The 14,789-nt window shown below is 38.2% G+C and overlaps 1 protein-coding gene across 2 annotated transcripts in view; it reads right to left on the reverse strand.

The window, feature by feature from the left end:
* Positions 1 to 12,416: 12,416 nt before the first annotated feature.
* Snx1 (sorting nexin 1) overlaps positions 12,417 to 14,789 on the reverse strand; it is a 47,495-nt gene continuing 45,122 nt past the window's right edge. The window contains exon 11 of one of the 2 annotated variants that reach the window (XM_083130956.1): positions 12,417 to 14,194. In XM_083130956.1, coding sequence (XP_082987082.1) covers positions 14,144 to 14,194 — 51 coding nt within the window. In that variant the 3' untranslated portion in view covers positions 12,417 to 14,143. The remainder of the gene's footprint in view (positions 14,195 to 14,789) is intronic. The other variant, XM_083130954.1, reaches the window with a different exon arrangement.

Raw genomic sequence — 14,789 nt, forward strand, 5'->3', positions numbered from 1 at the left:
TTTATAACCATTCCATCTGTCCCTATCCTGGGCAAGATCAATCCAATCTTTTCCATCCTTACCGACATGATGAAATATGTTACGTTTTCTTATTGAACGAGGTGCCACTCTCAAGGAACAAACATACTTTTACTACAAATTCACCTCCATTAGGAGGAAAATACATTGACATAAAAGTAACTAATACGGAGCATTCCTTGACATTCGCTACGAGACTCGGCGGCAAGCGGCCCGGCGATTGTCTTTCCCGGTGAACGGAGTCCGCGACAGTCGCACGCTACAGCCTGTTTTTTTTCGCTCTCCCTGTCTTCGCTCTCTTTCCCTTTCTGTTCACGTTGCAGACTGACGCCAGTATAATCCTCCCTCGGAAGTTGTGTTGTGTCGTGTCCGTGTTTTGAATATTGTGCCTTAATATGGCACCACGAAAGTTTACATTACAACAAAGGATTTATCTTGTAGAGTGTTACTTCGGAAAGAGGAATTGTGGAGAAGTGCGACGACGTTTTGCAACGAAATTTCCTGGTGTTCCCGTTCCACATAGAACCACTATATTAAACATTGTAAAAAAGTTTAGAGTAACAGGGTCAGTTCTGAATAAAAGTGGAAAGAAAAACCCATGTGTACTTACTAAGGAAAAACTCGATGAGATAGGACAAAGGTTAGAACAGTCTCCTCGGAAATCTATCCACCGCCTCTCACAAGAAACGGGTGTTTAAAAAAACACAGCATTTAGAGCCGCTAAAATTCTTAAATCTAAAAATAAAAAATACAAAGACAATCATTACACTATCCGTGAGTTAAAAGAGAGTATTGTACGAGAAATCGGGAAAATTACAGTAGACGAACTTGCACGTGTAAATGCCAATTTCTTTCGGAAATGCCAGGAATGTGTTGCAGCAGAGGGACATCATTTTCAACACCTTCTGTAGTCAAGGTTAGTACACAATATGAAAACTGTAATTTTAATAGCCGACTCGAGCGACTGTCGCGGACCCCGTTCACCGGGAAATACAAGCGCTGACGAAGGGCCGCTTACCTCCGAGTCTCGTAGCGAATGTCAGGGAATGCTCTGTATAATTGCAACTCTTTCGCTGGGCATTTTGATCAGTGAAAATAATTGCTGAAGATTATAATTTAATTTCAGAATGAGTTAAGCATAAATACTGATGAGAATTGGATCAATAGTTTTAGATGTGCTTCAAAGATTGATTCTCCTGCACGGAATCAAATTTGGCCACTATGACAGTACTGCAGAAATTATTTTCTAACCTCACAAATTATAATTATTTAACATGTACGACTAGAACTGCTAGTAATAAAATTGCCCAAGCGTGCTGATTTTCGCACCATTTTGCAATGATTAGTTGACTGGATTTTGTATTAAGGTTCACTATATGCACAGAAGCTAATCTGAACGAGAGCTATAGATTAGCGGAATCCGAACCACTTAATGAAATGTTACCTGCACTGGGGCTCGAACCTGGGACACCTTGATATCAAGGCAGCAGTTTTATCGGGGCTGGAAGCCCAATTTTGATAATTCCAATTGTTATCATTTAACAATGAGGTAGTTTGTGTACTCTTTTATTCTTTAACATCGTATTTCTCCCTCTCGAATATTGCAGCGATAAGTATGTATGAAAGGAAACACGATTAATAGAGGTTAATAATTGTACACAATTAACTGTATATGCCAACAATCAAATAACAATATCACAGTCACTGAATACGTCCACCTACCAGGCAGGCAGCATATTTCGTAGCAAGTTTGGGAACTCATAATCAGTGATGTGCGTCTACACGTAAACAACGATAGTCTACATTCTACACGTACACTATTTTATACGCGTAGATTACGTAATCTATGTAAACAACATGGCAAAAGGTGATAAATTAGCAAAGGCCGCCTTGGAATTAAAGTAAAATTGTACTGCATATCAGTTACTGATGTGTGAGGAGAACTTTTCATACTCTTTCTTCTAAATTCGAACAATTTCTTACCTAGGAAGAAACCTAATATAGGAAATATTCTAGTATTTTATGGGGGAAAGACCACTCTTGGCTCACGACTGCCATCTGTTGTTATTTTCCATACTATTTATCTTCTTCCATAGTTGATAATAGAAGAGAAGAGAAATTTTATTATAAATAGAATTCTTTTCATTTCGTTAGGAACCTATACAGTTGAAAATATCACTTTCCTTTCATGAAACCCTTGAAAATTAATTTTAATGCACTTTAGATTGTCTACGTACTCTATGTAAACTATAACCCAATGTAACCTACGCGTAGATTACGTGTAGACAACGCATGTAGACGTAAACTTATAGTCTACGGCACATCACTGCTCATAATTGGCCAATTACTTAGTATCAAATGATCAGTGGCCACTGTTATCCAGGCTGCCCCCCTCCCCTTGATTTTACAACAAATCGTAATAAAGTAACCTTGTGATCTAACCGATCTAGAAAATGTGTTTGAACATTGTACTTGCTCCAATGGAAGTTTTATGTTGGAAAATGAAAACTACTTTTGAATTTTTCAGTCTAAATGCATCTACCGTACTACAAAAATCTAGGGTGGCTGCAGGGGGGGGGGGGGGGCTGAGACCGGTTTTGGGGGGCTTCAGCCCCTCCCCCCTAGCCCCCCTGTAGCGCCGTCCCTGCTCTCCTGCCGAGTGATAAGCACAAATGTTGACGGGTTCCTTTGAAACGCATTTTGAAGGAAGATAAATGAAAATTTAAAATATGTTTAGTTCCCTTATCTAGACAGAAACTCCATTTACTGTTATGAGCGTTTCGTTCTGAAAATCTAATTTGAATAATATCCCAACGGGTAACGGCAACAACATTAAATCCGAATCTCAGTGGAAATTATTAAAAAAGGACGAATAGTCATGAACGGAAACCAGTGGCGTAGTGGGGTTCTCCTCCAGGTATATACAACATATGGGTTCCAAGTGAAAATAATCAAATTATCATTTCACCAAAATGCATATTTGAGGTAGAACTTCATTTAATTTCCAATTTTTTCCTTCTTTCTTGAGGGGGAATAGTTGAGTAGGAGGCATCCATACCAACCTCCCTTCTTCATTGCCGTCATCGTGTCATGTATGTCCAGTAGCGGCTCATGCTACTTATTGTTAGGAGTGCTGCATTCATAAAAAAATACCTTACCTTAATTAACTATTTGAAGATGAACTCCATGCGGCGGTCTTTCATTCAATTATTCATTTTTTCTTGTAAGATTTACCATTCAGAACACCAGATTATATAACTTACTGCCAGATAACAAATAACTCTTGGAATCGATTCGAAAACTTAAATTATCACGCACTTACTGACAAGCGAAACGGACGCGTTACATGACCAGCCACTGATTCTCTCGGTAATCGCATGTTTATGCACGGTGGTCGCCGTCATAGTGAGAGCTTTCTATTTCTACCACTTGGCAGCGCCACTGTACATTGGGCTGCGTTGAATGCAGACCGCTTTTTAGCATTGACAAGGGCCTAGCAGGGAGGGAAGTGGAAGTAGTGCTTACGTTAGAGTTAACATGGAGATGTACTGGCAGTCCCCGAGGGGAAGGGGCTTCATACACCAGTTTGCCGCTTGTCGCGCGCCAAGTGAATTTGAAAACTCCACACAGCGCAACGTGACACAGCAAGATAGCGGAAGTATAAATATTTATTTTTTGCACTAATGGCAACAAAATATAATTTGTTTGGGTGGTGGGGTTGCAGTCCTGCAGCCCCCCTTCATCGGCCGCCACTGTGTATGTCTATATTCCATCGTCGGTGACCGTGACAGAAAGTTCGAATTTTGCGCTATAATGCTGGAGGACATGGAGGACAATTTTCCCCGACTCATTTTTTTCGGATGAATGAACGTTTCATCTCTCTGGTAAAGTTAATCGGTACGATGTCAGAATTTGGGACAATGAAAATACGTGCGTCGTCGTCGACCATGAAAGAGACTCGCCGAAGGTAAATAATGTATTTGTTCCATGTCTGTCAGCCAAGTGTATGGACCTTTCTTTCATGCAGAACAAACGATGACAGGAATTTCATTCCTGGATATGGTCGTTTCCCCAACTTCAGGCAGATTCGAATGATGACTTCATTTTCATGCAAGATGGTGCCCCGCCTCACTTTTACATGGAGGTCAGGCGTTATCTCAACGCCACAATTCTTGGACGTTGGTTTAGACGACTGGATAACAATATCTTGTCTATCGTCGGTGGCCTCCCCGGTCATCAGACCTCACCCCTGCGATTTTTATCTGTGGGGGTACATAAAAGAAAGAGTGTTTGTCCCACATATGCCTGCTACTCTTCAAGATCTGAAACAACGAATTGTTAAAGCTGCGAGGTTAATAACTAGGTACCAGTTGATTCGTGTGTGGCAAGAAATAGACTACCATTTCGATGTTTGCCGATCAACACATTGTGCTCATATTGAGTGCATGACCCCTCAAGGACCATAGGTCTTCAAACTTGGAACTTTCCTCTATTCATTCCAATGGTGTGCGGATTGTTCCTGTTGTGTATGGTTTATTGGAAATAACATTTTAAAATCTGTGCCTTCTTTTTTACTAACTCGGTATATTTCATGTAACAATTTCTCTATTTATTGTACAATGTACCGAATCAGTAGAGTCAAAATACCAACACGTATTTTTGAGTAAAATAGGGGATGATACTACTACTACTACTAATAATAATAATAACAACAACAATGCTGTGATGGGGGGGTTATTTTAATAGATACACCAGCATGGGCGGAACAGTGACAGTTACGTCTGTTTATTTGGATTTCCTTTAAGTGTTTTAATTAATAGTAAATATCATTTACTCATCTCAATCAAGGACAGTCATACTTGGGGGGTAATGCTCATCTGCATTTGTGAACTTTATATTACCTATCGAATTCTAAATTGTATTCATGTATATTTGATAATGTTGAAAATTAATATCTGGAAAATATGTACATTGGGTATCATTAGAACATAAGAACACGCCATTCTGATGTGGTATCTGGATTTTACTAATTATTACTATCCGTAATAATACTAACCGTAATTAATTCACGTCATTATCTTCCACATTTCTATTCTTGAAATACTAACTGAAAACTGTTTTTTGAAACGTGTGTTTGTTTAGAGGAAAGCTGTTGGATCTTACTCTATCACATCTAAAGAAAACCTAGATTCTATTACTCCTAACAAGTGTTTCACATTGCCACGCATGGATATTACCACCACTAACTAGCACAAGTGTACATACCTGTATATTTTAACAAGTCTAACTTCAACTTCTTTCCATCAACTCGGATACGAAATCGTTTTTGTTTCCTTCCCACGAAAATAATAGAGCCAGCTACCCCATTTTCATGTAAAGTGTAGGATTATCGATGGATTTCTGGTAGAATTGAAGGGAAAATATGAACTAAGCTACATTTATCAACCCACACTGACACATGCAAGCAAGCAATGATTTGTTCCAATTCAGAAAATGTTATACAAATTAAAAGGATCAGGAATTAAACTGGATATACATTACTAGAATGTACCACACAGAAAGGAATTGCTGCTCATTCACATATTATTTTCTAGCAAATTGGCTTCCATGTAGTACGGTTCATGTGATATGTCAGAGATTTCAGAATTTTCCAAATTTCAAAAATTCGAATTTTACTACTTAGAAAATAAAATCACTTTATACATGAATATAACTATTTATATATTATTTGATTAATTTTGATGTGTACTGGAGTCGTATCTGACCGGACTTATCTACATAGGTTGGACAAAAACAAATACATTTAGTTCCAGTGGATTTGGTTTGGTTTGAGTTGGTTTTAAGTCAACTTTGTGCACAGTAAGGCTAATCGGGACTGGGCCTACAGTTTAAAGTGGAATCCGAATCACTATGTGTCTCCACCAGGTATCGAACCTGGGACCCCTTGATTACAAGGCGACGACGCTACCAATGTGCAGTTCCAGTGGAGTATGTTGAGTCAAAGACCAGGGCTATCTCATCATACAGTAGTGTCCAAATTTAAAAAGGAAAACTCTCGGAGAGAGCTTCTTCATACACGTATTAAAATTTTTCAAGTGATTACATCAAAATCGCACGATTCAAACAACAGTAAGCTATGGACTATTCATGTTTATTTATAAAAATTAATGAAGGATTTGGATTATTTTACTTAGCTTTTCATCACGAAGATGAAGATGGGTGATGATGCAATGAAATTGATGACGATATACTCACAAGGAACATCTATGCTCAGACCGGGATTCGAACCTGGGAGCTCTGGCTTCGTAGTGCTTAATCTTAAATTATTTAATTGAACATACACTCTATTCTTCATTCCTTTTGGATGAATTTCTGGGTCACATTACAAAATTTTCCTTCATACGAGTTTATAATTTTAAAAAGAATGTTCTGTTAACCATTATAACAGCCAAGTTGCTCATCCAGGTTTGACCATGTGAGGTTGAGATGTGCCATAATACTCTTTGGAGCAGAGAAACTCTTATCAACAGTTGCAGTTGTAGATGAAAATGTCAATATCAATTCTGCTATACTCCACGAGGCCTTAAAAAGATCGTTTAGTGGGCTTGCAGCAGACGACAATATGTCTGCGAGAACCAATCAGGTTCGTGAATGAGCGAGCCCGGTTGCCACAGCTAGCTCGCTGCACTCTTCTGAAAGGGTGAGTGACCTCTGCCTCTTGCTACCTCAGCCTGTTTGTTCGGCTGAAGAGCAGACGACAGGAGAGTATCGGCAACAGTGTGCGAGCGACTCTGCTGTTAGCTCACGAAGCACTCTTTCTAAGGCCTCCTGCAGTAGTTTGTACACTTCACTAAATGCTATCTCCAAAGTATTGAGCTTCATGTACCAGGCTGTCCCAGAAGTCCTGCACCATCAGCACACTGAGCTCCACGAGATGAAGTTTGCGAGGGTAGGTGGCGCCACCAGTGACAGGCGTAGAGGACAAGTTCGTGGGATCAAGTGAAGGCATGCACTGCATGTGTAGCGAGTGTTCCCATGAAGTTAAGTGAGCACGATGAGTGAGGACCAAATTGCACTTCGTGCAGTGCTACGTTTTTATGGAAAAAAGGACTAACAGCAAAAGCGGCAGCGGAGGAAATTTGTCGTGTGGAGAACGAAGAAGTGGTAAATCGATCGACAGCTTCCCGTTGGTTTAAAAAATTCACTTCAGGTGATCTACGCCTCACGGACAAGCTCCGCACAAGATGACCTCCAATGGACATTAACGAGTCTCTGCAGGATGCTGTGAATACTACACCACAATCCACCACACGTGTGTTAGCACGAGTGATTGGGGCATCCAAATCGACAGTAAACCATCGCTCGCTTGCATGACATGGATTACACCAATAAACAGCCCAGACAAAGTCCGCAAGAGCTGACAGAGGTTGTAACGACCCTGCGTGGTTGCCACATTTAACGACACTGCTTGGTCGCAATATTATATTTTGTTAAGAAGGTATGGATGAAGAATGCATGCTAAAAGTTTAAATGTGTTAACGGATCCACCTCTACGTTTATTAGTTTCGCTTAATATTATTTGACCCTGCGTGGTCTATGTATTCTGTAAATGTTGACGGGTCCACCTCTACGTTTATTAACTTTGCTCACTATTAGACCCTGCGTGGTCGTTGTATTTGGTAAATGTTATTATTTATTGTCAATTACACTGTTCAACTCGATGTTTAGGATTACAGAGTCCTGCGAGGCTTATTATTAATTGTATTGTCTGAATGCACACAGTTTTAGTTTATATTGACACATGCAACTAGTGATTTTCCCACTAGTGTTTTCTTAATGTCACTTCTTGGATGTTTCTCAGCAAGTAGGTTGCAATATGTAAAAAAATGAGTTAGCAACGCGTACTTGTAATTAAAATTTTCACCACTCATGCGCCACCGCGAGTATAAAGCCAGCGCAGCGAGGCCCGAAGTGCAGTTGGCTTTCAGGTCGGACCCCGATAAGATACCTCTTACCAACGGACCTGGAAGAAGGATAGCTCCGCTCTTGCGAGAGTCCAAATATCCTAAGGAAGGAAGGAAGGAAGTTGCACTCCGCTCTTGCGAGAGGTCAAGCACCCGAGAGAAGCCGCACTCCGCTTTCCCGCGAGAGAGGTTGAACTCTGCCTTTGGCAAGAGAACCCACTCCACTTTCGAGTGAGAGATACCCCACTCCGCTTATTGGCGAGAGAGAACAACTCCATGTTAGAGTGAGAGAACCCACTCCACTTTCGAGTGAGAGATACCCCACTCCGCTTATTGGCGAGAGAAAACAAACTCCACTTTAGAGTGAGAGGACCCGCTCCGCTTGCTGCGAGAGGTTTCCTTCCCCTATCAACCTGCGGCACCCCGCCAGGGTAGTGTGGCGTTGGGTTTCCAGACAACCTTCTCTCTCTTTCAGGGGAACCCGTGACGACTGCGGCGACCAGGCCCTAAAAATTAGGTCCCCATACTCCCATTGGCGCCTCACTGCGAGGAATAAATTGGATGTTCCCTGCTTCCCCTCCCCCGTATCTCTCCTAGTTTAAAGATGATACAGGTAAATGCACGTGAGTGGTAAGGGTAAAGGTAAAAACTCCTGTGTAAGTGTGCTAACGGACATCTTTGTGATAGGATTATAATAAACTGTTACATCTATATATAAACCTGGTTTAGTCTTTCTTTACACCCAGCAAGCCCCGAGATATTTCTGAGACTTTGTACTACGACTGAATCAGTTAGCACATATGGGTAAACTTTTGCCGACCACCCAACTGTAGTGTTTAGCGTGTTGAACGCAGTCAGTACCAGTACTCCTGCGCCGTGGTGCTGAGCACTGCGTGGGTGGACGTTGCAAGGTGCAGGCCCAGCGCAGAGTTGATCTTAATTTTTGGAGGTGAATTGTGACAGGAGATGAGAAGTGGGTGTTTCTGAAAAACCCTGAAACACATAAACAGTGGGTGAAAAGAGGACAGGAGGCCATCGTCCATGTGAAACAGGACAGATTTGGGAAAAAGCTCATGCTGAGTATGTGGTGGAATATTGACGGGATTGTCCATTATGAGTTTGTTCCAGAAGGTCGGGCTGTAACAGGTGAACTGTATTCTGAACAATTACGCCGAGTGTATGCCATTCTGAACGAGAAATACCCAGCATTAACGAGGAGGAAGAGGTTACTGCTGCAAATTGATAATGCTCCCAGTCACTGGTCTCGAAGAGTGACCAACACCCTGGCTGAGCTTGATGGGTTTGAGTTGTTACCTCATCCCACCTATAGTCTGGATGTTGCACCATCGGATTACGGTTTGTTTCGCTCTCTCTCACATTTCCTGTGTGGTCGGCAGTTCAATTCATATGAGGTAAATTCTGCCTGTCGCGAGTTTTTCAATTCTAAACCTGACACATGGTATCCCCATCAGATTGAACTGTTGTCGCAGAGATGGGTGAAGGTAATCGAACATGGAGGCCTGTACTTTGCTGAATAAAGTCTGTCTTTGTTTCTGATATTCCGTGTTTCATTTTCCCCCTTGTATGGTGCAGGACTTCTGGGACAACCTGGTAATTTGTAATCTCATTTATTGATTTCTCCTCCTCCTCTAGAGAATAAAGCAAACATGGTTCATTTTGAGGCAGATTTTCCTTCATAATTTTTTTGATGCAAACTGTCAGCAATCTTCTGAAAATTCAGGGAATGATCAATTCTTTGAGAGACGAATGTCTGCAAGTCTCTGAATGCTCATATATGCCCAAGTGATTTTTTTTTTTTTATCATTGCTAAATTACTTAAACTTTTAATACTGGTCCTATTCTAAGGACTTGTATCAGTTGGAAAAACAAACAAACAAACATGTCCAGTAGTAAAATTTACTTAATATAGTACTTGGCCCAGTAAACCAAGCATATTTTTTGCAATTGGTTTTGTGAAAACATTTATTATATACCATATTCTTTTCTGTGTGCTGACTTTTAAGATTAGGAAGACAGAGGTGCTTTTTCAAGCAGTTCACGGAACAATTTCGACTTGCCCCATCATTCAACCACTGCCTACAAACAATCTTTTCTTTTCGGCTTCTAAAGCATGGAATGCATTGCATTGCATCACTGTATATATCAGAAGGAAAGTAGATTTGATGTTAGTAGGAACAACGTCTGTTACATACTGGATGTATCAAGTCACTGTGTGAAAAATTTTATTGTATCATTGAAATTGTATTTGTAGTGAAATAGATTGTATATTCATTTAATTTTGTGTATTTCTTACAGGTATGTATGGATATGTATTATAATCCTCTTTCGACATGCAACTTACTGTTGCATAAGCAGTTTATCATTGCCTGGCAACACGGATGATGTCATCGAAATGTCTGAAATAACAAAAGCAAGGAGGTGCAATGTGAAGTTCCAAGTGAGAACATATATTGTTAAATAAGGTGGATTTGTAATGATTGTTGGCGACGAAATTCCTGGAAAAGTCTCCAGTGACTTTTCTAGCTACTTTGTTATTGGCTTGTCCAACAAAATAATGCGAGAACATTTTCACTAGAAACATTAGAATCATGTTGTCATAATGTAAGTACCAAAAACTCATAATTATTTTATGCGATTGGTAGGACCACATGCCTTTTAACTAGTAGACTGGAAACGGTAAAACATTATCAAAAATATGTTATTCTAACTCCAAGATGAAACAATAATATTTCCAGATTTTTAAAGCTTTTCTTTTTAATTTTAAAAGTAAAAAATTCCATTTATTTATTATTTAGACAATTTGTTACAAAAATAAAACTAAAAATATCTTCCATCTAGTTGCTTCAACAAATGAATTAAATAAGTTGAAAGGATTTTTTGTTTTCTGAAAAATAATAAATTATCACCCGGAAATAGCGGACGACACAGCAGACTACACACCCAGATGCAAAATGCACCTAGCGGCAGCCAGAAAACTACGAACAAAAGATGCACGCCAAGCAACAGTACAGCAAGTTCCAACAAGGATGGTGGCAGTGGCCACTGAAATTAATCAAAAAAGAAGAAAAAACAGCTTCGCGGATAAAAGTGAGTACTAGCTTCTCCGTATTTATATACTACCGCGTCTCTCTTTTCCCAATTATGAATAAATTTTTGTTTCAAATTAGCACAATGCATCAATGTGCACAATTTAATATTAGTATTGGTGGATAACTTCTTTTGATTCATCTTGACAAAACCCACATTAAATTTTCTGTAACGAAGCATTTCTTTTGTAATTATATAGATGAGATGGGGAATTCATACATGCATGGTCGTACTGTTCTGTCTGGTGTCAATTTGTCCTCAATTTGTTTTCGTAAAGATTTCTTCATGATGTTTTCAATCAATGAGGGCCATAGAATTTATCATCAAATCATCCAACTAGTGGGACAGTATTATCAAAGAAGAAAAAGCCATTCATGGGGAAAAGCGGAATTTCAATCGCAACATGGGGCTTGTATCTGGACGTGGCCTAGCTAGTGATTGTCAACTAGTGTGGATGCAGCAGAAATGACTCCTCATTGGTCCACCATTTTCACTTGGAAACCTTTCCAGAACTCAACTTGTCGATAGCCTGAGAGAACATATTCACCATTCGTCACCAGGAAAGCTTCAAGACTTCCTCATATTTCGCATTCAGTTGGGATACAGAGGGTTTCAGTTTTCACAAATATCTCTGTCCACCCTATTGCCTCTGGTAGGTACTAATTTAGCATTGGAGAAGCCATATGGAAAAGAATATCAAGTCACATTAATGAGTAATTAGATTGACCGAAAGGATAGCTTTCATATTTTGAGTCTAATAAATATCGACAATACATTAATTCTACTACAAACCAAGAGGTTCAAACATGCAATCTTTAGACAACTGAGACAACTCCTTACCACTTCCCCATTTCTTATTCGAATAAACTACATTAAAATTTTGTCTTTCAAGTCGGTAGCAATCTTGCAAATTTTATTAACCTACCTGCTGTTTGTCACTAGTTTATTTTACAAACTGGAATAGACTTTGAGGACTGCAACTCAGAACTAAACTTCTACGGTAACTTATTTTCTCCCGTCTACTCTAATGTGGCATATCTCATGTATTGTAAATGTAAAGTGTCATTGTTACTTGTGTCAAACAATTCCACATTCTAGTGTGTTAGTTCCAGATTTCAGCACAGTCACCAAGAATTTACATTCTGAATATATTTTGCATCACATATTCACAAATCCCATCAAGCTATAACTCACTATCAACAGCAAAACGTTGCTTTAACTTCACACTGGTAGTAGATGCAATATTGAAATATTTCACGTTATTCTCTATTTTGTAACTCGCACAATTTTCATGTAGTATAGAAGAGATAAAAACAAAGCCTCAATTATATTGCTTTAAACAAATTTATTTTATTGATATTGATCATCAAATGTGGTAACTTTCATATTCACACAAATGTACTTCAATCTTTCCAAGTTATTTACACATAAACCTGGTTGTTTCTTTCTTAAAAATCACCCATTCTAAATTATGCTGAATGAACATGCTGCAACTCAAGCAATTACCATACTAATGGACGTATTTATTCATTACACAAAATATAAACATTTCTTTAAGCTGTTTTGCCAGCGAGACAAGTTCAAGCTGAACTGCATTTGAATTCAGTCAAAATTGTGAAACTAGCTGAGTAACTAACTGGTAAATGAACTGTAGAGAATACCTAAAAACTCGGGTATTTAAAATTTCAATTTTCGGTTATTTTTGCCTGAAATGTACCAACTTAATTGTAAAATTGTAAGTGTAATGTACAACATATTTGCATTCAGCTGTCTTTAGTGGAATGTCTCTCTTGCAGGTACAATTACTTAATATTTGCTATTGCATCTTATTGTATTAAGTAAAGTACATAACAAATCCAGTGCCCTTTTTAAAAAAATGTAATCAGATGCATGTTTCTATCTATATATAGTGAATTTGCAAAATGAGCACACAGCTTTTAGAAAAGAGATCAATTCATATAATAATTTCATTCAATATATACCAAACTATGAATAACTTCGCACTTAACAAAACTTCATATATTTTTTTCTATTATACATATATAGGCTACAAATCCAATAGTTAACATAAATCCACATCCACACACGTGCATGCACACATATTCATATCTTCTTTCTTGATAATGTACAGTTGTAATAGAACTACCAACAATTAAACTCACATATCAAATATACAATTACCTCCATAAAGTTCACAGAGAAAAAGGCACCATATTTTTTTCTTAATATGTAGTAGGAAACATGCTCAATAAGCACACTTCCAGATTATGCATTAAGAATAATTTGTTTCTGTTGCATTGCATAACACGCACACATCAATGTTGGAAATTAATTATTAGTGATTTTTATATTTGCTGCATGATGAGGACAAAAAAGGAACAAACTCTTGTAAAATATGAACATATACCATTCCATTTGTTCAATATTTACATAAATATTTTGTCATATACATACTCTTAAGTCAAGCTGAACTTGCAATCAAGGGAAATAAATGCTTGTGTGTCACCTGGCTCGAATTTGTCAAATGGTACTAAAACATGAAAAGTAGTTAGACTACCACAGTGCAAACTATGTAATAAATAGTACTACTCTGATCTCCTGGTTATTTTTATAAATAATTGTACACTTATTCTTGTAACTAACTACCACTGAATGACAAATGCCACACTGAATAGGAACTGTTTCACTACCTCATGTTCATCAATATTCTACTTGCGTATGTTTATGTTTGAAATCATGGATTTAAAGTTTTATGTTACTGGTATATTACATTTAGAAGTAAACGTTTAAAATTAATATTGCACTTCATGTATCTCTTATGAGCCTTTTTGCCCCTTTTCATAACTTTAATACCACCTGACAAAGATGAGCATGTTTGCTGTACAAAGCACACCAAAGCACAAGTATTATTTCACTTTTTTTATTATTTACATATAAGCTCCTCAATCTCTTCAACAGGGAATATCTTGGAAAATTACGTTCCAAACCTCGTAACAGTGCAAATAATAGAGATTCTCTCAACTTAGAATATGCCGAGCTCTTCTCTTCCTTAGCTATGCTACAGCCTTGGCTTCCGGCAGGAATGCTTCCCAGTATTTTATCAGCTGTAATAAAATAAATTACATTATACATGAAAAATAACATTTTGCACTAAAGGCATTTTATATTTTGTACAAAACAGTTAACTAGCTAGTAATATCAAGATGTTAGTCTTAATTTATTACAAATGTATCAGAAGTATTTGTTCACATTTAATCACAAATACTATCAATATCTTTTTGGTCTAATACTTCTTGGTAATCTTCACAATATTTTCCTGAACAGTCATCATAATCACGTGTCAAACAAAAGTACGTTTTATACAAAAAACACCCGCACAAACATTTACAACAACATTATACATTTAAATTACAAATTAGAGAGAATAACTTGCAAAGTTATGTCCGAAACATGTAAAATAATACATTTATTCATCTATTAAATCTTTAGCAGCTTCTATTGTCTGTAAGCCTCCAGGGATGTGAAGACTTTAAGGGCGTGCTTTTCAAATGTGTAGTGCTGCACAAAAATATTATACAAGGCATACCATTTATCATAGACAGTTACAGTTGGGTTTTGTTCTTCTCGAAGAAATGAGTATTGTATTTATCAATCCATAAAAAGCATGATATGTGCCCTACTCAAGCAATAGGGTTGTTG

Source organism: Lepisma saccharinum, chromosome 11, assembly GCF_977018435.1.
Source record: "Lepisma saccharinum chromosome 11, izLepSacc3.1, whole genome shotgun sequence".
In the NCBI taxonomy this organism is placed as follows: Eukaryota; Metazoa; Arthropoda; class Insecta; order Zygentoma; family Lepismatidae; genus Lepisma; species Lepisma saccharinum.